The sequence below is a fragment of the Strongylocentrotus purpuratus genome, unplaced genomic scaffold (assembly GCF_000002235.5).
Source record: "Strongylocentrotus purpuratus isolate Spur 01 unplaced genomic scaffold, Spur_5.0 spur5_scaffold_6, whole genome shotgun sequence".
Lineage (NCBI taxonomy): Eukaryota > Metazoa > Echinodermata > Echinoidea > Camarodonta > Strongylocentrotidae > Strongylocentrotus > Strongylocentrotus purpuratus.
This window is the reverse complement of record NW_022145612.1, coordinates 29,536,140-29,558,572: the sequence shown is the minus strand read 5'-3', so window position 1 is coordinate 29,558,572 and position 22,433 is coordinate 29,536,140. Positions and strand designations below refer to the sequence as shown.

The 22,433-nt window shown below is 37.7% G+C and overlaps 1 protein-coding gene across 1 annotated transcript in view; it reads left to right on the top strand.

The window, feature by feature from the left end:
- Positions 1–1,769: 1,769 nt before the first annotated feature.
- Positions 1,770–22,433, top strand: part of LOC585484 (fibropellin-1) — a 35,246-nt gene continuing 14,582 nt past the window's right edge. Inside the window, exons 1-9 of the mRNA XM_030999956.1 lie at positions 1,770–1,775; positions 2,309–2,457; positions 3,042–3,180; positions 3,829–3,986; positions 4,730–4,898; positions 5,667–5,763; positions 5,943–6,939; positions 7,069–7,241; positions 8,027–8,055. Of these exons, the coding sequence (XP_030855816.1) occupies positions 1,770–1,775; positions 2,309–2,457; positions 3,042–3,180; positions 3,829–3,986; positions 4,730–4,898; positions 5,667–5,763; positions 5,943–6,939; positions 7,069–7,241; positions 8,027–8,055 (1,917 nt within the window). The remainder of the gene's footprint in view (positions 1,776–2,308; positions 2,458–3,041; positions 3,181–3,828; positions 3,987–4,729; positions 4,899–5,666; positions 5,764–5,942; positions 6,940–7,068; positions 7,242–8,026; positions 8,056–22,433) is intronic.

The window sequence follows — 22,433 nt, the reverse complement described above, 5'->3', positions numbered from 1 at the left end:
TGTTGTTGTGTTCTGTTGTGTTTTTTTTTTTTGGGGGGGGGGCATTTTGTCAGACAGAAATGTTTTTTAGTACATGATCTTAACTTATATTATTTATGATGAGCAAAGATGAGTTATATTCTAATCTTGAGATTATTAGCAAGGAGATGCTTGACAATCGTCTGCGTTGCTTTACTCTATTTTTCAGAAAAGTAGAAAAGGTATGTAATATAATTCAATAACATATGATCACATAAAAATGCTCGTACTTTGTTTGGGCGTTCTGACTTAAGTTACCAATTGATTGTTGGCATTTAAATTCTATCGGCAGGTATTCTATTATCAAATTTTTCGCACGATGCGAGCCTGAGCCTGAATTTATCCAGATTTATGATTATGATTATGCCATGTTATGATTTTGAATAAGCAGGGGGGATGTCAGTGGTGGATCCAGGGTTTTCTGAAGGGAAGGAGGCCAAATATTTAATGGGAACATTATTTCAAGAAACCTGCCGTCCTTCTCCAGGCTTTGATAATGTTCATGGGAATAGGGAAAGTGAGCAACATTAAAAAAAAAACGATAGTAACAACAACGACAACAACAATATTAACAACACTAAGAACATCAATAAAATGATAACCCTTTCCCGGAATCATATTTACACGGGAGAATTCCTCTCAGTGAAGAGAATGTATTGGAGGGCCGTCTGTGGCTTTGTTTAACCCCTAAAATGTTTAAAAGGTTTGTTTTTCGTTTTGGCCTATTTTTCCTTTCCTCCCAGGACGCGGTGACTTTATCTCCAGATCTGCCAATACGTTCAGGCGAGTTTTTAAAAGCTAGAATCACAAATCAAAACGGCGTTAAAAAACGAGGTGACTTCGGGACAGCGTTCACGCGATTTTCATCAACGCTGATTCTCGCTCATTTTAAGCCCAGCCACTTTGACCCACTGCTCATCACACTGCGCAGTTTGGCCCAGGAAGTTAAGGTCAACTTCGTCGAGTGCTTTCTGAATTTATTTACGGTCCATTGTCGGCCAAACAGGAAACAGGCCACGATAATGACGTTATGGAATCGTGATTAAGATCTCCGTTGAGTTCAAACGATTTCTGCAGAATCACAATACAAAACGCATCTTTGCAGCGTTTCATGTTTGTGTTTTGAAACACGTTTATATTTTACGACCGACGACAAATCGCTTGAAATCGCTTTAACGTAACCGTGTTTTAAACCAAACGTCTTTGAAAACAGTGTTTCTAGAGTGAAAAAGTGTCGCTTAAACACACCCTTAAACAAACATAAGCAGATTATTAAACAGGCTCGAAAGAAACGAAAAGAATGAAAGTAACAACGAAGGAATTGACTAATGCGGTACAAGAACCATTGTCACACAGTTGTATGTATTCTTGAGCAAGGTAGGACCTTTCGATCCCTTCTTTCAAAGTCTTTTCAGATTTCCCCGTCCATAACGATTCGCTAGTTTAGAACAGACAATGATAACTAATGTATTGTTGTTCATGGCATGTGACTTCATAATAATAAATAATAATAACAATAACAATATTTGCAAAGCGCGACATATCCATCTCTAGAGATGCTCAAGGCGCACACAAATAATTTAAATTAATAATCAACATACTTAAGATTAAAGAAATATTAAATGTTAACTTACATTAGATCACACATCTTCATTGTGCCATGGTACATACAATGTGGCACAGTGTGATTATTCGTTTCGCATGCATTGTATAAAAAGGATATTGAAATTTAACAATATGCATTGAGCATCATGCAGGTGAGTAATTTTAAGTCCAGTTTTAAAAGAAGAAAGAGTGTTGGTCGTATGAACCGCTTTGTACATGCAATTCCTAATTTTGAAACATTTTACTTAAACAAACAAATCCTTAGACATTCAGAAGCTGTTGGGTCTGCAAAGCAATACAGGCAAATTTTTGTCATCGGTGCTGACGTCTGTTGCCAGAATATTTTCACTTGTTTTTAACAATTCACGTGCGAGGAGCAAAAAAGGAAATCTCTGCCCGAGTGCCCGATGAGTTGACTATTGCTCCAAACGATTTCCCGAATATTAATATTTAAAAGTATTCATTATTCGAAGGGGGCGGCAGCCTCTGCAGCCCTCTCCCTCGCCTCGTACACACCTATACAAATAACTCTAAAAGGAAACAATTTTGTTCCCAAACAGAAGATGAGCAACAAGCGTCTGCATGATGAAGCTCGATGAAAGTTGAACCTGTAATGTTATCCTAGATTTTAATTATTTATCTTCACATGTAAAATTGTGATTTAACCTTTTCTTTCACATCACAGAGCCATGGAAGGGTGAAAGTTTCATTCGAACTTGTCGACTTCGAAAACACCGGTCACATAGAACTTGACGGGGGATGTTGCGACAGCTTTATAGGTTGTGGTAGTAGTTGCGACAACAGATTCAATCTCTGCTTCGATGTCTACGGAGGGTAAGAAGATCCATGATGGCCTTTCTGTCTTACAGCTATAATAGTCACCACATTTGTCCTATTTCATACAAACTCTTTTTTAAAGGGATCGGGTATCTTTGTCTCAGATTCTAAAAAAATCCTGGATTAAGCTCATGCTGCTGTCATAATTATAGACCTCTAGGTTAGTCAGGAATCCAATGACGTTTACAAGCCGATCGCCCGTCTGATTATCAAGATATTTATGATTGGAATTCGAAATTTCAAAACCGTTTTCCTAACGGTTTTTATAACACTTCAGTCTATTGGGGGAAAATGAGTATGGTAACAGATTTTTTTACTATTTTGAGGCACTTTTTGATCATTTTGAAGCGCAATAATTTTATGGCTTCAATATTACACCATATCACAAACGGTGATAACTCGTAGGGCCAATATTTTTGGCATTGATAAACAATGGCATTAATCGAAAGACAATTTTATTTTCATACAGGGTAACAAACAAAAGATCTTACAGTCTAAAATGCCGTTGCTTTTATCACTGGAATTGTAGTGATCAAGTTTTTCCATCTCACTGCATTTTCTTCTAATCTGCCTTTTCTTAGGAATAACGATATGACCGATTGTGCTTATGGCAACTTTCAAACGGACCGCCTCTATGAAAATAACGATGATTTCAGCTTCCCGTCAGCTCTAACCAGCAAGCTAGTAAACCCAATTGTATTGACTGTCAATTCATGGTCGGTGAGTACATCTTTTTAAAAAATAAAAATCATTATAAATATAAATAATAATAATAGATATAATGATAATAATCTGGATATATATATAGCGCCTATTACGAAATACCGCCTCCAAGCGCTTTACAGATATTATTACCCCGGCCATCGGATTCATTCACGCACAATGTGCACCATCTCCACTCCCTGGGAAGAATTCTTCCCACACACCATGAGGCCATATGGCAATTACTAACACAAAGGCTTTCATCATCTTTCCAGGCCCCATTTCTCTTCTGGATATGGAGTGGCACGTGTAGATTAATGCCTTGCCGAAGAACATTAGTGCCATGTCAAGGGATCGAACCCTCGACTTTTGCGTTTCAAGTCAAGTGCTTAAAGAGCAAGTCCACTCCAAAAACTAACTTACTTTCAATAGAAGCAGAAAAATCGGACAAACAAATCAAAACAATTCTGAGCAAATTGGATAACTAATAAGAAAGTTTTTTGAAAAAGTTTGTAAAACTATGGAACAATGGAATTACCCTATATTCGTGGGTTGAAGGTTGCCCAGGTATTGCTATTTTGAAAATGTTCGGGAGGGGGCGAGGTGGCAGTCGTGTCTGCTTATACACGGTACATTTTCAATCTGTTAATTTTGTATCTTTCATAGATTGGATTCAAGTCCAAGATTGAAGTTTGGGATTATGATCCATCTAATGCAGACGACAAGATAGATTATTACGGCTACAATTACCCCTATAGTCCCGATCGAACATCAGCTTCGGCAACAGAACACACCGTGACACAGAATGGAGCAGGAACATCTCTGTAAGTAAATTCAACTTGTAGTGTCCATCTTCGAATACACTAACTGTATTCGTCTTTGAGATTGTTTGTGGTACTAGGCATTGTTGTTGCGCCATTTTCTAGAACTTTCTATTCCGAGGCACACAAGGGGTAAAATATATAAGAGTCCAAATGAGTGCCATATTCTCATGTCGAGCAGTGCTGTAAAAGAAGGTAGGATTTCAACTTGGATTCTGAACTCTCTAATGCTATTATAGTTCTCAACTGCAAAGGTAACTGGGTTCTTGGAATCTGAAGAAGATGCTGATGTGCTGTTGCTTCGTAGAGGCGTACAGGTATATTAATAGATCGTGAATGTAGCTAGTTGCGAATCAGAATCCTAATGGTGTTAATGGTATATTTTGAAGATCACATTAACATATCATGTACAATCAAAGGGGAAGTCTACAGACGAAGTGCCATTCATCTGCCCATGATCAAACTTGTATACTAGAAACATCCAAACAAGTTTAACGAGTAGTAACACATCAGCTTTGCATCTATGTAAATTTTTAATGAAATTTACGTTTTTAGAAAAGTTATGTTTGGTGATAAGGATAATTCAAAATCCAACTCAAAAGAATACATGATTTGATTTATGATTGTGTCTACTATCTCTAGGTATGTAGAACAAAACATAGCTTCTTCAGAACTGATATTCACAAAATTGACAGCATTTTCAAATTCGAAAACTAGAAATATGTGTCCTTTTTTCTGTTTGTTAGAACGAGGGTTGCAGTGAAGGTTTACTGCGATGTGCATTACTACGGAACGTCTTCAGGCTGTAGCACATATTGTTTAGCGAGAGACAACATTGAAGGCCACTATGATTGTAATGATATTACAGGAGCTAGGGTTTGTCACCCAGGATGGCAAGGATCTTACTGCAGTATGGTAAGCCATGATTTTGAACATATTTATTTGGATAAGGGTTTGAATGGTTGATGGTGCGTGTGTAGAGCTAACCTTTTGTCTAGCTATATGTAGTGGGTACTCACCCTTAACGATGAATTCCTCCAACGGATGCCGCATTGGCGACATTATGTTTTTGTCTCCTTTTACCAGGGATAAACAACTATCTCATTTCAATTTAAGTTTCAATTTCGATTTAAAAGGAAAAGATTTAGTGACGAAAATTGACAGTGACTTAAAGAAAAAGGTATTACAAACCAAAAGACACATTTGTTTTCCTGTATGGCTATAAGTAATAATGGTGAATACTTGAGTTCTATATTAGGCCCTATAACCCAAAGTTTGCTTCGAGCTCTTTTCTGAGCGAGCTCATTGTCGAACTTCGCGTTCAAAAGTATGAGAGTGACTTAATGACGTTGATGTGGATCATCTTTGTCAGAATAATTGTGTAATAGTCTGGCCTAATATTAAAACTTTTTCCATTTTCGACTAGAGAATCTCTGCTCAAGATTTATACAAATCGTTGATAATTTCTCGACACAGTGGTCAGTGATGGGCGGAAATTACGTCCTGTAAAATATTATTGAACTTGGCATTTTATCATTCCCTCGTTTCCCTTTACCTGTGAAAATTTGAAAAAGTGCGATAGCCCAACCCTTCTTTCATCGGTATTTACTGAATTTGTATTATGTTTGGCACCAAGTAATGGTAATCAATTAATACAATTTTCTCCTTTTTCTTTACTAACAGGAGATCAATGAATGTGACTCAGGTCCATGTCAGTTCAACGCAGTCTGTACAGATCTCTTGGCTAATTATAGATGTAACTGCCCAGATGGTACACGAGGTAACAGCATATTCATTTAATACAGTTGACCATTTATACACGTTCATGTAGCGCGTACGTAATTTTTTTTAAATTTCAGAATACATATCTTAAGATTTAAGGAAAAATAAAACAAAACTAGAAAATAATATCAAGTACGACATAACATACTCCCAATGCTTTCAACATTAATTTTGCAGGTAAGAACTGCGACGATATAGACGAGTGTTCTTCAGAACCCTGTGAACACGGAGGCACGTGCGAGAATGAACTCAACCACTATCGATGTGATTGCCCAAGAAGGTATAGCGGTGCCAACTGCGAATTCGAGATCGACTTCTGTAACTCTGATCCCTGTCAAAATGGTGCAACATGTCTGGGTGAAAATGACAATCACGTCCTGGACTGTGTCTGTGCTCTAGGTTACACCGGTGTTTTCTGTGATGCAGATTTCAATGAATGTATCGGAGTAGACTGTCTGAATTATGGCACTTGTCAAGATGGCGTTAATGAATTTACCTGCAATTGCACAGAGGGGTATGGAGGAACCTACTGTGAGTTAGATATTCGAGATGAGTGTGCATCCAAACCATGTAAGAACGACGCGGCATGCGTAGATAAGGTTGGCGGATATGTTTGTGTATGCCGAGCTGGCTTTCAAAGTGGTAACTGTGAGGAGGATGTCAATGAGTGCGATCCCGATCCTTGTTCTTATGGTAACTGCACAGATCAAGTCGGACAATACACATGCGACTGTTGGCCTGGCTACTCTGGAGAGAACTGTACAGTGAACATAGACGAATGTGTGGATAACATGTGCCAGAAACATTCAACTTGTCAAGACGGAGTAAATAACTACACATGTATTTGCATGTCAGGGTATACCGGTGTCTACTGTGACACTGAGATTGATGAGTGCTCAAGCTCTCCATGTCAGAATGGCGGAAGGTGTGAGGACAGTCTTAACAGTTTCACGTGCCAATGTGTGTCGACGGGATACCGGGGTCTACTATGTGAAATCGACATTGATGAATGCCAGGATGAACAAGTGTGCCCATCCAACAAGATCTGTGCTAATGTTAATGGGAAATACGATTGCAACGACAAACCTCCGGAACCGACTCCCATTCCAGGACTGTGTCGTACCAGTGTGTGCTATAATGAAGGAACATGCCAGATCATCAATGGTAGCTACCAGTAAGTCGCTTGGGTCGGGATGGTGAATATGGGTAAAGACTACCGTACCTTTGGAAATAAATTTTTGCAATAATAAAATTGTGATAATATTCCTTGAACCATTTCTGGCGTACGTTGTCTTCTCTCCAGATGCGTATGTACAGATGACTTTTCAGGCGAGCTTTGTGAGACTCCCACAGAGCCATGTTCTTCTAGCCCATGCCAGAACGATGGAAGCTGCCATGTCGTAACTGCGGGGGATGGGTCCGTCTATTACATTTGTCAATGCCCGGAAGATTATGTAGGAACAAACTGTGAACTACGTGAGTATAAGTGAATTGATATTTCACATGTTTTTGTGAAGTAAGACACACAGGGGTATAATGAGAAAAAATAATCCAATTAATAAGAAAAAAAAAGAAAGCATTTTTTTCAAAATTGGTAATGATAGAGGCCTGTGGATATGTTATATTTTGATTTATAAAATCCCACAGGGCCATGTTCTTCTAGCCCATGCCAAAACGATGGAAGCTGCCATGTCATAACTGCGGGGGATGGGTCCGTCTATTACATTTGCCAATGCCCAGAAGATTATGCAGGAACCAACTGTGAACTAAGTGAGTATGGTTCATTAAATTGATATACCTAATGTTACTATGGAGTAAGACACAGAGGGGTATACGGAGATAAAATAAGCAAAATTATAAGAAAGGTAGGAATCATTCAATAAACATTGAAAGTTATAGAGGATTGTGAATATGATATTATTTGATTTATTAAATTCAGATCGGCTGTTCATTTACGATCATTTACGATGAATTAAACAGATGACTGAGTATATTATGTTTATACTTAAAGGGCAATCCAACCGTTGCAATAAGTTCATTCGTACGAAAGCAGAACAATAGATAAACAAAGTTATGAATGTTTGAAATATCATGTTATTAAGTCTATGCGGATCTCAAATTGATAGTATGTGTAATTCTTGTTTATACATGAAGTGCATCAATAAGATCAGATAATCGATCTTAATTCGGTAATTTGTTGGATGGTAAACCTCTGAACAAAACTGACCCTAAGCAATTCTTTTAAAAACATTTTATTGCAGTTTCAGCGCCTCAGACGGAAGCAGGTCCGGTAAGAACACGATTTTCTTTTTTTAAGAATGTGTTTTTCCCTTCTTATGTAATATCGATCCTATTTACCCTAATTCTGATTCGTTTGTTTTTTCTCTATTTCTCTTTTTTAAAAACTAATTGATTACAAATTTACAAGAGGTATCTGATTTGCGTAATGTGTACAAATGTCATGCAGTTACTGCGTTTTGTTGATGGCAAGTAGTTGAGATTGAAAATTTTGAATATGTTCGATCACGTTGATGTGCACCGGTATGTGTAAGATCTTTTTTTGTTGTTGTCATAATGCTAATTATCCCAACTCTTTAAGAAGAAAAATGGAAGTGGGACATGCGCTGGCGATAACTCATTATCACATGACATTATGATTATTTTCACCAAATACTTTTAGCGTCATCTTTTACTTATAGTCCATTGATGGAAGTCAACCAAAACAAAAATTATTTAATTTTCTTTTAGGAGGGAGGCTTTGCTTACTGGTACTTCGTGCTGATCGGAATAATTATCATCATAATCATCTTGGCAGCAGCAGGTTTCTACAAAGTTCGTAGGTATGTTCAATTCGTAGATAATCCATGAAGTATATTTGCGCAGTTTGTGATTTTTTTCTTCATACGTCTGTTGAAATGCCTGAATTATTTCATGCGATTGCATCCTGAAAGAAACGGTTCGGAATCGATCAGAAAAAAGTTGATCGTGTTGCATATAAGTATTGGTGTGTACTACAAGGTTCTAGAGTCATCAATATTATGAGAAATTTGGACCAGTCTTGGTAAAGTAACAAGCAATGTTCACAGAAAGATGTATATGTGACTACACAAATATGTGGCATATTGCTGTTACTTGTCATATTTAGAATATGAAAGCATCTGAAGAGTCATGCTTTTTAGGAAAAAAATTCTCTCTGATGTTCTTCAGCACTTTCATAATAAAAATCATGACGCTCACAAATTATCGTTCACCTCTCCCCGAAACTCAACCTTCTCTTTATTGTGAGAAGGAAGAAATACAAATCACTTTTTGAAAGTGTGTATGCCAAAAAAAATAATTTTCTTCTTAATTCCAGTACCATGGTAATTCATTCCAAAATTAAAGCCATGTCATCATGTTAAACTTGTATTGATCATTGTCTGTGTATAAACTTAAAGAGATCACCGTATCAGACTATGTGCAGTGTTTAAATCATTGGCTGTGAATTTAGAATAAATAAAAAGAAGAGATAAAGATATATTTTAGGGAGACGTTGCACTCTGAGAAGAGGTGACTTCAACAGTTGATTTGTTAAAATCAGAGTTACTTTATTTCAAATGGAAATTCTGTGAATATACCAGTTTCTTAAATATTTTTGCGTGATTGTTATTTCGGGATAGGAGAGAGAAATTGGTGAATGCTACATCCACGACTTTTATAAACAACAGTTTCACTGGCGACGATGACCCTGAGGTTTGTAGTGCTTTCTTTGTTATATCGCTATTATTTATCCCTAAATCTGTTGTTATTTTATATCTCATTTGATCACGTTGATGTGAACCAGTATATTTCCATAATGCAAATATCCCTATTCTTTAAGAAGTAACACAAGTTTTAAAAGAAAAAAAAATTGAAAAAGGACATTAGATGACGGTAACTCATATTCACATAATATTACGATTACTTTTACAAATAAATTTTAGCGTTGTCTTTATTCATGCTCATTAATTGATTGAATTAATGTTATTGACGCTGGCCAATTAAAGTAAATTGATAGAAGTCAACAACAACAAAATAAAACACACATTTCTTTCAGGTCAATCCAGTTCTACCAGACGATATCATGTCCATGAACTCCGATACGATTGTCGTCGTGCAACCGAGTGTTAAACCTGCACAGAATCCAGGTAACTCTGGATTTGAAGATAAAAACTCTTTTGAGAAGCGGCCTAGCCTAATACCGACAAGCATCCCACCACCACTTCCACATCGAGATTATTTAGCGAGGGCTGTCCCATCTTAGTACGATGTACCAGTCTCTCAAGATGATAATTCGACGAGGAAGGTCCCGCCCAGGCGCGTACGCAGGGGGGGGGGGGGGGGGGGAGTGGGGGGGTTAAACTCCTCTTCATTTTTTTTTAATGTGTGTATTTTGGAGCAAAACCCCTCTTTTTCTTTTCTTTTGGCTGAGTCGTTGCGATTTTTTTTGGGACAAAATACAATATTTTAGAGTCATAACTGAAGAGCTAGCTGATTTTGAAATTCGTCACTGGCGATGGATAATATTCAAAACATATGATAGATGATATTTGTTGTGCATTTGAAAACATAACTTTAGTTATGATAACAATAATAATGGTGGCTTCTTATATAGCGCGCATGTCCGTCACGTTGTACGTGACGCTCCTGGCGCTGCCCCGATGATTACCCTGGCTTTAGTTATGTGGTAAAGTAGGGGATAGATATTGCAATTATAAAACTTGGGTTGAGTGAATTACTTTAGCTTTGAAGGCGTATGCAGTTATAGCAGTTAATGACCAAGGTAACTTCCTACCTTTTTCTTTCGCCTGTCACTGATGTATTTTGTAAATATGACCTGCGGTAGACATCCTAATCAGTTACTTAACAGAGTATATTTGTGTAGATATCGACATTGTAATGGTAAACTATGTACATCACTACATCACTATATATATATATATATATATATATATATTTAAATCATTAACAATAATAGTTTTTGCAATTTTCTATTTGAGAAGCCTTTTATCAAGAAGGGGTAAGAATAGATATGTACGTACATTACAAATTTGAACTCTATCGATTGATAACGAATTACGAGCGTCATGCAATCATCCTTATCATAGTCTCTGTACAAAGTGATCGTAATGCTTTTTTCATTTCAACATGAAAGTGTAATTAAATGTAATGTAAGTTTAAGAAAAGAAAAAAACGATTTTATAAATGGAAAAAAATCAGTGCATTATAGTGCAACTATTTAAAGGCATCAAAGAACCTACTTTAATACAGCTTGCTTACATAACATGGCTTTGATTAATTATCGATTATGATAATGTTTCGTATCCCTTGTCTTTATCGTATTTCCTTCATGGTTTACAGAATCTTTCTCATTATATCAAAATGTTACTTTCATTTTTGTTTGTCTTAAATCTTATGACTCTTCATTTAGAAGTAATCTTGAGTTCTGGTAATGATGGATATAAAATTTTAAGACTCAAAGCAAGGATTAAAGAAAGACGATATCTTGTATTATCTGCTGTATGAATTCGATTTAAGAATATATAATAATGTTTTCAGTAAATATGATTTCAGCAATTTATCCACCATTTGTTTACAATTTGCTGTTCTAATGGAAACAAACACAAATACATACCGAAAAACCAAACAACCTACTAATTACAATTCTTTCTGCATGAAAAACTATTTGTATTTGTTTCAAGCCAGTTTTTCTCGAAATGCAGTCTAATAACCAGAACTCAGAATAGGCTTGGATATGGTTCTATATTCAGTAATTGTTCCTATTACTTGTATATTGAAAATAGATTATGGCATTACCTGGCTGTCATTTATATAAGGAGAAATGCGTTTCTTGTGTTGGGTTCTATTTTCTTTTATGGTAAAACATGTTTATATAAATGCTCTTAGCCGATGTTATAGAATATGAACTCAGTATGCGTAAGGAGATGAAGACTTATATGTGGTATAACTCGCAATTTGAATACTATTATCTTCGTTGCACCATTTTGACCCTTAGGGGCCGATGTGAAAAAGATAGATATTCGAATGAACTTTAAAGACCGTCAATACTACTGGGCCAGAAGGGATTAGACAACACATCGAGGTCACTGACAGGTGGTTATCTCATTAATAACTCAACTCTCAACTTACATAAGAAAAAGAGGATCATGGGGCCGGGGACCAACAGGCACCGATTTGGGAAGTTTTCTATATAGAGGGAGCAAGTAGCTACAAGTAGGACACTGGGGCTTTAAGCAATCAAGTAGGATGATGTCGTCAATCTTCAATTAATAAAAACGAAAGAAGGAAGATTACTATATCATCTTCTTCTGCAGTTCAGTTTGTATTGTAAGAGCAAACGCTACTCAAACATTTTTTTCAAGGGATGTCATTAATAAATACGAAAACACAAAAGATATTTACTTTGTGAAATATATTTCCTTATTAAATATTGCAGACACAGTTGGAAAATATAGAAATCTTTGTTGACGAACTAAACGATATAAGTTCATAAAATCTAAGTATTTGATTTATATAATGAAACCAACATTATCAATGAATACCGGTTGTCGAATATTTGACTTCTTATTATAAAACCAATAAATGTGTTTTGGGGAGAATTAAAAAGGTTTTTGAGATATCTAATAAATAATTTTTTTCCAGCATTACAACTTCTAACAAGTCAGATTTGTGCTGAATTATTTTTAAGACGTTAAACTGTCTTATATTCAACATATTTAGAGAGAGAAAGAGAGGGGTGCCAGACTGCCAGGGCTGAGCGAGATGAAGAAATGAGGAAATGAGATGAGGAAAAGTCTTAGACAGAGAGAAAAATAAATAGATAAATAGAAAGAGAGAAAGAGAGATAAAGATATATTTATCTATATAACAGAGAGAAAGAGAGAGAGGGCCAAGGGGGGGGGGCACATAATTGCCGTATCCAGACACCTACCCCGGGACAACTTCCCCCGGACATCTACCCCGGACAACTATCCCTCGGACAACTACCCCTAAGGATAGTTGTCCGGGGGTAGTCGTCCTAGAGGGTGGTTGCGCTAGGGGGTTAATTGTCCTAGGGGGTAGTTGTCCCAGGGGGTACTAGACTGGGGGTGATTATCGGGGTCGGGGGATGGTAGCCACGGGGTAGGTGTCCCATAACCCAATAATGGAGTAAATATTGCCACTTTTTTATGGGATTTTGAAATCTATTAGTGCCTATTCAATTCGACAGACTCTGGAATCGTTTGAAAGGACAAAGTACACATTCTTGTATCTTCTCTTTTAATTCAAAAGCAGAGGCGGCGCTACATGGGGGGTAAAAAGGTGTCCCTCACAGTGCCCCCATCCCCGGTTTTAAGCCTTCAAGTAATCCCCAGTTTTGTAATACATCGGAACAGTGCCCATTCCAACGTCAGAAAATGTCTTATTTTTAAAAAAATTGAAGTGCTTATTTTCCCTTCAAATCAAATCACCTGACGTATTAAAGAACTACCCATATATCATTACAGATCGACTTGCGATTTCTACTAATATTAGATTTCACTTCCAATTGAAATTTACAAAACAGAAGAATACAAAACATTTAAATTGATTTTAGATATTTTGTTGATAGTACCATTGTATGATCGTCTGGTATGAAAGGTCACATCAATTCCTTGAAGATTTTTATTTCCGTTTTTTGCTATACCCAGTTAATTTGCTTTTCTGTTTTCATCTATTTTGCGTTCTTAATTAACGAGAATTCCTATCTCATATTTTGTCTCACTCTAGTCTTGCCTATACTATCATAGTCCGGAATCTGACCGGTTAATATATTCCCTACACTTGATTCAAGCCGCCGAAGATGACGTTGTCAACGAACTCGTACGCTCACCAGCCCGCGACTTTTTGTACCAATCAAAGTGATAATGATAATAAGGTTGATTTACATATCTCATGAATATTCATGACAAAGCGTACTTTAGATTGGGGTTAAGGCCTTATAACTATTAGTTAGGGTATGGGTATGGGTTAAGGTTAGGATTAGGGTTAGGGTTAGGATTATAATAATCATACAAACCCATTACATTAACTAGTTGCTGGCTCAATCGGTAAGGTCAGCGCACTACAAAATTAAAATAGAGAGTTCGAATCCCAGTAATTATTCCATACTACGTTTCGCCTTTATAAATATTTAGGCAAAGCAAAAATAATCGAAGTTGAATTATAGTGACCTCTTTCCAAGCCACTTTGAATAGTTAAAGGAAACCGAACCCCAATAAATAATTTCAGTTATTCTGAGAGATTTGTTGTATTCTTGTCCATTAAAGGGATAGTTGAGTTCTGTTTTCAGACCGCAAATGCCTTCAAAGTGCATGGTTATCGCTCTTATTCTTATCTATGACATTTCTAGTGCCCTTTTAGAACCTAAAATTGCTATGAAGGTAATTTTAAACCCCAAAATGTGTGAAAGCTAGCCAATACGATCATACCAATACAGCTCCATTTAAAAAAAAAATACGGTGATCGTTAATTAATTATTTATTTAAAAATAACAATACATGGTTCGGCTGGTTGTATGTAATATAACCAACACAAAAATGCCAACAAAAATGCCAACATAGGCATTGGCTGAAATACGACGTGAAAGCGCTATTTCGTTTTTTCAACGGCTTTTTCAAATTATCTAATCTTATTTTGTGGTGGTACACAAGTATTATAAATCGTTATATTTATGGATATTACAGCCATCTCTGAACAAACAAAGATGACTTTTGTAATTTAAGTTCTTTCAAATTTGACACTCAGTTTTTTATTATCTCACAAAAAATTATTTTGTGTAGCGCCCTCTGCAACAAAACTCAACTATCCCTTTAATCTATAAGTTTCCCCACCAAAGTGTACGAGAGAGGTATAAAGAAATAAAAATAAAAAATTCTCAGCAAGACATGGGCATCGCCATGGTTTTGACTACGTGACGTACTGAGCGAAGTCGTTTATCAAGTAAATTTATTTAAATTTATAGATGATTCCTTCCCAGGTATGTGCAGTGATGAAGCATTTCAATCTCCTGCTATTGTACTACAATTACTAGAGGGCGAATTGCATAAATAAGTTGGTGCTCTTTCGGAGTGATCGTTTTGCAATAATGAAATAGATTTCTAAACTGCTGTTTTCTAGTATTTTTAAATTGATGAGTTACAATTGTCCCCTTCTTATACATTTTTCACCAAATATATATTTATTACTTTCTCAGTTATGATTTTCCCTCATTTAAAAGTAAAAGTTTTGTAACTGAATTAAACATTCTTTCCAACTAAGGCTTGGTCCCGCCCCCCCCCCCCCACTCCGATAACCCCATGCGTGTTGCCAAAATGTCCTTTTCGTAACAAAAGAAAAAGGTCGACCCGTATTGACTTTACACACCGGGCTTTTGCTGAAAAAAGGGGGGGGGGTGCTGAAAAAGGCTCGTATACAAAAGAAAAAGGTCGAGCCGTATTGACTTTACACACCGGACTTTTGCTGAAAAAAGGGGGGGGGGGTCGGTTGGAACACGCATATGCGTAACCTAAATAACACTGAGTGGGGGGGGGGGGGCCGGGGGCTTGGTGCATGATTCATGTACAAGTTCGCCTGATACGTCACATTATCAAGAAAATGGCTGCGCCCATCTCATGCTAAAAGCGGTAGGGCCTACATCATGCCAAGAATATCTTCATTTTAATATATATCTCTTGTACACTTTCTTAAGTAATGTTGTACATCAAAGAGCAGGGATGATTCTCATCATTTAGGATACTTCAACTTATTCTTTGGGGTGAGGTTTCCTTAAAAAGGACGGCAAGGTTAGGTTTTAAAAAATGTCGTCACTAGCCCTATGACCCAGGCTAGGTCGGGCGTCATGATTTAAGGAATGCGCCATCTTCGGCTGGCAGCAAGGGGGAGGTCTTATTGCGTTGGTGTGGTGGAGACCAAAATTAAATAGGCCAGATTCTGGACTGAGTTCTTCGTACGCACAGACGATGTTGAGATGACTGAATCTCGATTAACTTCTCCAATTGTCTCCCGCTCAATCCAACTGATTGATGCCATACTCAGCCCGTACAGACTATTTATAGAAACTCCACAGGCACACATCACATCAAGTGGAAATAGGTTGGTTCATACGGAAATGAATCCAGAGAAATGTATCCAAATTGAAAACTCAAGTGTATACTTGTGGCCTTTGTGTATACTTTGGGCATTCGATATTATTGGTTTGAAATCTAATGCCCATTGATGACGATTGCCTTGGCTTTAGAGTTTCTATGAACCTTTGTCACATCCAGAATGTTGAATTTGACATTTGATAAATCTATTAAGAATTATCTAAATTTGTTTAAACATTTTACCATCTGGGAGGGGGGGGGGGGGAGGAGGGGAGGCACTTTCTGGAAAAAGGGGCACCTACAAAGGGAAACCTCACAGTGAATATACACCATTTTTAGACACTGGTATATACCCCCTACATCGCATGGGTGTGATTACACTACTAGGGATGACATCAATATTGGTTTCTTTCTTTGCGTGGTAAAAGATACTGCTGAAGCAACATACTTGCAGTTGGGTGTGATGGTCTGAATATTAATTTTCGAGCGAGGGAAGCGAGCAACATTTTAAAGATTTTGAGGTCGCAGTGCGCAAAATTACATCTTATGAAGAGGACAAAAACAATCCCTGATGAGTCTTTAGCACAATCTAATGATAAGTAGGCACTTTTCAGAAAGGAAAACGACAATTATTAGAAAAGAAATGGTGCTCGTGTCAAAGAAAAAAGGGCAATTATCAGAGGTGAAAATGGGGCACTACTTGCACCTGAAAAGGGACACCCAACAGAAATTGAAAAAGGCGCTACAGTTCTACGAAATGCAAAGAGACATTACACTATTATAATTTCTCTACATTGGTCACTTTATTTATGACATTTGCACCACTCAACAACCCGTTAATTATTTTCCATTTGTTACGATTATCATTCTTATTAATCAAGAAGAGGTTATTATAATAGTACCCTCTTCTTGATTAATAAGAATGATAATCGTAACAAATGGAAAATAATTAACGGGTTGTTGAGTGGTGCAAATGTCATAAATAAATTGACCAATGTAGAGAAATTATCAAGCTCAGGCAGGTGGTGAGGAAAATAGAGTGATAACATCTGACAACGAAATAGCTAACGAATTAATCTACTTTTTTGTAAATATAGGTCCGAAGCTGGCAAAAGAAATACATGTACCACCAGTTTATTCTGACTATTCTGAATATTTAGGATATAGAACAGAAAACTTTTAAAACCAATTACAAGGACGCATGTGAATAAGATAATTTGCCTGCATGATTGTTGAGGGATGCTGCTCTATGCATTTCAAGCTCATAACCATAGTTTTTTCAATCTTTCCATACAAAGAGGTAAACTTACAGACGATCTGAAAGAAGCAAATGTGACACCTATTTATAAAAAAGGGACGAAAAGATCTAGCTGGTAATTACAGACCTATTTCAGTTTTACCTATACTGGGCAAAATCTTTGACAAAATAATAAATAATCGTGTAATTGACTATTTGGAAACAAATAATATCTTGTTTCAACACCAGTATGGTTTCCGTAAGAAACATAGCACTAAGTTATCGGTGATTAATCTTGCAAATACACTATTGAAATACTTCAATGAAAGTAGAACAACATTTGATATGTTTATTGACTTTCTAAAGGCATCTGATGCTATAAAACACAGCATAGTTCTCCAAAGAATGTCACATGCGGAATACGTGGGTTAGCCTTGCAATGGTTTGAAGATTATTTGTGTATTGAAAGGATCCCAGTTTATACAATACACTAGTTTACTCGTTACAATCAGCGCTCAAAATACACGGGGCGATGGGCGATTCGCCCTCGTGAGCTCCATAATCGCCCCCGTCAGGTTGCCCTCGGGGGCGATTGCAAAATAAAAAATCGCCCCCGTGGAATTATAAAAAAAAGATTATCTTTTCTTATATAACTTAAACACAATATTGAGTATCAATTTTCAATCCTTAAACCAATGAAATGGAACTTAGATGGCGCTTTCCCTCCCATCTCTATGAGTATTACCGATACAAACAACGGAAGCTCGCAGTGCACAGCTAATGCGGCCGTCATACTGCGCCGGTAGTACCGGTGTGCACGCTGACGCCCAATATCTGCTGGAGCTGGAGACGATCGCGCAAGGACTGAAACATGGATAAGTTTTTCGTTGTGAAAAGTGTGAATCCTCTGAAATCTGGTTGTTCTAAAAGACCAGCAAATAATGTAACTCGACCAATTAATCAATATTGAGAAGAAGATCAGCAAAGATGTTGCAGGGCCGGATCTAGGCGGTTTAGAGGGTTTAATCCCCCGATCCCCCTTGGCGCTGCCAAGTGAAAATGTGATGTGCATAGAAAAATGCTATCATGTGTCCAGACCTACACAGTAGTAGTAGATTTCAGTAGATGCCAGGAAAACATCACTAACGGGGGTTCAAAATAGCACCCCAAAATCGCCTCGCCGCTTCGCGGCTCGTGGAGGATGCTCCGCATGTTAGTAGATGCCAGGAAAACATCACTTACGAGGGTTCAAAATAGCAACAACAAAAATCGCCTCGCCGCTATGCGGCTAATGGACGATGCTCCACATCGTATTTGGTTTACCCCCCCCCCCACCCTTAGCAAAAAGCTAGATCCGCCCCTGTGTTTTGGAAGGATATGGTAAAGATTAAAAGTAAAGACATTATGTGCAGAACGGGAAGAAAAGGAGAGAATGTCATCACGGGCAGGCGCGGATCCAGGATTTCTTGGGGGGGGGGGGGCAAATTTGAAATTATGCGAGCCAAATATTGGTACGTAATGGTGACCAGCATTGACGTAATGGGGGTGCAGGGAGGGGCGATTTTCCCACTCCCTCCTCCGCAAAGCGCCGAAGCTTTGACGTTTCATTAAATCATTAGTAAAAGAAGGCGATACGTTGCCCGTTCTCGAAAATAATCCTTGTCTGAATTCATCCCCCCCCCGCCCTCTTGCACGAAGCGCGGAATCTTTTACGTTTCATTAAATCATTAGAGAAAGAAGGCGATTCGTTGCCCATTCTCGACTCATAAACTTCGTCTGAATTCAGTTTCCCCCTCGAGCGCGATATGCGGAAGCTTTGACGTTCCATTGAATTATTAGAGAAATAAGACGTTTCGTTGTACCGTTTTCGAAAATAATACTCGTCTGAATTCATTTACCCCCCCCCCCTCGTCCGCGCGAAGCGCGGAAGCTTTGACGTTTCATTAAATCATTAAAAGAAGACGATTCGTTGTACCATTCTCGATTCTTAATTCTTGTCTGAATTCGGTTTTACCCCCCCCCCCTCCCGCGCGATGCGCGAAAGCTTTGATGTTTTATTAAATCATTAGAGAAAGAAGACGATTCGCTGTACCGTTCTCGACTCGGCTCAAGGGTTTTAGGAACTAAATTACGGTCAGCTGAGTATCAAGGGGCCCGCCTTAGGGACCTCGGTTGGGTCCAGGGCCAGAGCCCCGGAAGCTCAGGGATTTTAGGCGTTTAATTACGGTTAATACCTTATTTTGTTGTGACACTGGCAGTTAACTATTTTTTCTTACTTGGTCTCTTTCTTTCCATTTCTCTTTATATACTATTTCAAAAAAGTGGAGGGGGGGGGGAGGGACCTCCAGGCTCCCTATCCCCGCCGTTCCGCGGCCCCTGACGTGTAGGCCCCTAGGCATCTCAAGAAGTATATTTCTTGCCTGGCTGTAAATTTAGGAATTTGTTATTTTACAACAAACGCATAAAAAAGAATAATTTACTAAAAAATCTCGGAAAATTATGTCATTTCAGCATTATGTGTAAACCACCGTTATGGAATTAGAAATAAACCACGTTTGAATTTTATTTCCCCCGAGCCCCCTCCCCAATCAGTATGCCAGTGCCCCCCCCCCTGGTTTACACTTTGTTGGCAACTGATCTCCCCTACGTTTTTTCTTTCCCTTTTTTTTCTTTCCCTTTCTCTCCTCTTTCCCTTTCCTTTCCCTTCCTTCTCTCTCTTTTAGGTTTTCTATCTCTCCTTCTTTTTACCCTTTTTTTTTCTTCTTCCTCTCTTTTGGTCCCTTTTAGCTCTCCTTTTTTCATTTTCTTTCCTTCTCTCTTTTTTTTTGCGGGGGCGGGGGAGGCAAAGGCGTTGGCGGGAAAATTGCAACTGATATCACCCTTCTTTTATTTACTTCTTTCTCAATTTTCCTTCCCTTTATTTTCTAGTGACTGGTCTCTCAGAAACTAGTGCTAAGCAAGTCACAGAGAATTCATGATTTCAACTGATGCCTGTCAGTGCATTGTAAATTTGATTTTTCTTCAAATTTCATTTAAAAATCTTTTCATATTGATAAATACGGTGCATTGGCGTATGGGGTATGGTTGGAGCGTTGGATGCGTTGAACAGCGTTGGTGTATTATGGGGATTTATCATATTCATATTCTGAATATTTTCAGCGAATTGAATAATATTGAAAAAGATGCAATTCATAGTTGTACTCGATAATTCTCACTTAACATATTCTCTCTCTCTCTCTCTCTCTTCCTGTCTTGCATAAAGAAAATATGAAAATAATATTTTGCCTTGATTAAGAAAAATTGAAATTTTATCAGTATTAAACAGGGAGAAGGAAAGGGGAGGAAATTAATCAAAACAAACATTGAAGAATCCAATTCAGTGTTCTTTCTTGATTCATAAGAATGCAAGTACATTAAAAGGTGAAATAATAAATTAAAGAGCGATGATATATCAATTCTTTGACGTTGATTGATTGAATAAAAAATAATGAAACAATATGGTCTGAAGGTCATATATCTTCGAATATTGGAAAGTTTCATCCACCATCGTGTTGTTGAACACTATTTGCAATTTAATTTCAATGCGGTGACTTGTCGGTTACGAGCAGAAGGTCATTTCAGGCTTCTATATTCTATAATACTATCAACAGATATCTGGATAGAGACACCTCGTCACATCAAGCTACGAGAAAGTATATCATCATCTCACAGAATTGTACTCGAACACCGCATCGAAATTCTTTTCACCCTTTTTTTTTTCTTCTTCTTTTTGGTTCCTTTTAGCTCTCCTTTTTTCCTTTTCCTTCCTTCTCTCTTTTTTTTTTTTTTAGCGGGGGCGGGGGGAGGCAACAGCCTGGGAGGCAAGGCCCTTTCGCACCCCCCCCCGCGATCTCCTTCTTCCTCCTTTTCTTTTCTTCTTCCTCTTCTTTCTTTCCCTTTCTCTCCTCTTTCCCTTCTTTTCCTTCTCTCTCTCTCTCTCTCTCTCTCTCTCTCTCTCTTTTGCGGAAGGGGGGGGGGGCAAGACCCGCTCACCCCTGCTGGATCCGCGCCTGCATCTACATTATATCTACTAACGTTAGACCCTAATAATGGATCTAGAAGATTGATTGACCTGGTCTCAGTGACGGGTAAACTTTTTTTCTCAATTACTTGGTCTATAACCATGAAAACCGTCTAATTTTACTTTAGATTTTCAAACAGTAACAGTTACGACCTAAATTAGTCATAAAGCCAAGGGCTATACTCTATATTTTAATATCAAATTTAACGTTAACGTTAGACTTAACTTAAACTGTTGTTTCTCTGTGATACAAGTGGGATGGGAACACTTTTTTTTCAACAGCAAAAAAAAAATCTTTCCCCTTTTTTTTTCCTTCTTTTTTTCTCCCCCTGGATCCGCCAGTGATCACGGGGATAAAAGTATACAGCTATGTAACAAGTAAATTTCTAAGAAGGAAAATGCCGATTTAAATAAATGATAATGATAAAATACCAAAGAATTTAGGAGTTTTATGGGTACCAATTCAATGGAAATTTGTATTAAAATAAGAGCCCCCGTGAGAAGGCTCACGGGGCTCTTATTTGGGGGGGGGGGGGGGGGGGAAAGAGCCCCCGTGGACAAAAAATTAATTTGAGCCCTGGTTATGGCTATCTAGCTTAATGTCATTTTTGTGCATTTAATATTTTGACTCGCTTGAATATGATGGAAAACATTCCAAAATATCGAAAAACGTTTAAATACCGTCCATTTTACTTATAATAAGCGCTTTATTTGACAGTGACTAAATCTTAGATGTGTTGTGTTGTAACTTAAATTACTTTGAAGGCCTATATGTCATATCAAAGTTCTCCATCCTTCATATAATCCGAGTGTGATGTGGTGTTGTTTAGTGACGTAACATTCAGTAGCGTAACTGCGGGGGAGGGGGTGGGACCCGAGCCCCAATTTTTAGAGGGGCACCAAATTAACAGTTTCATAGAAAAAATCAATAACAATTGGTATTGGTGAAACTGATACGGTTTTTGTTATGAATACGAAATTCATCCTCCATAAGGGTTTCTAGTATGGTTTTTATATCGAAAATCGATAGCTTCAGTGAAAAATTCGTCCCCTGGCCACCGCCATTATTTTTGCCCTCCGTGAGAGGGAGAGCGCCACTTTTGACCCGGGACGCCGAAAATGTATTAAAAGATCACTTTTTCAAAATTTTCTTAAAAATTGGCGCCAAAATTGACGCACATTAATCTAATGTATATTAACCTTGATTTTCTTTTAATGATTTTTAT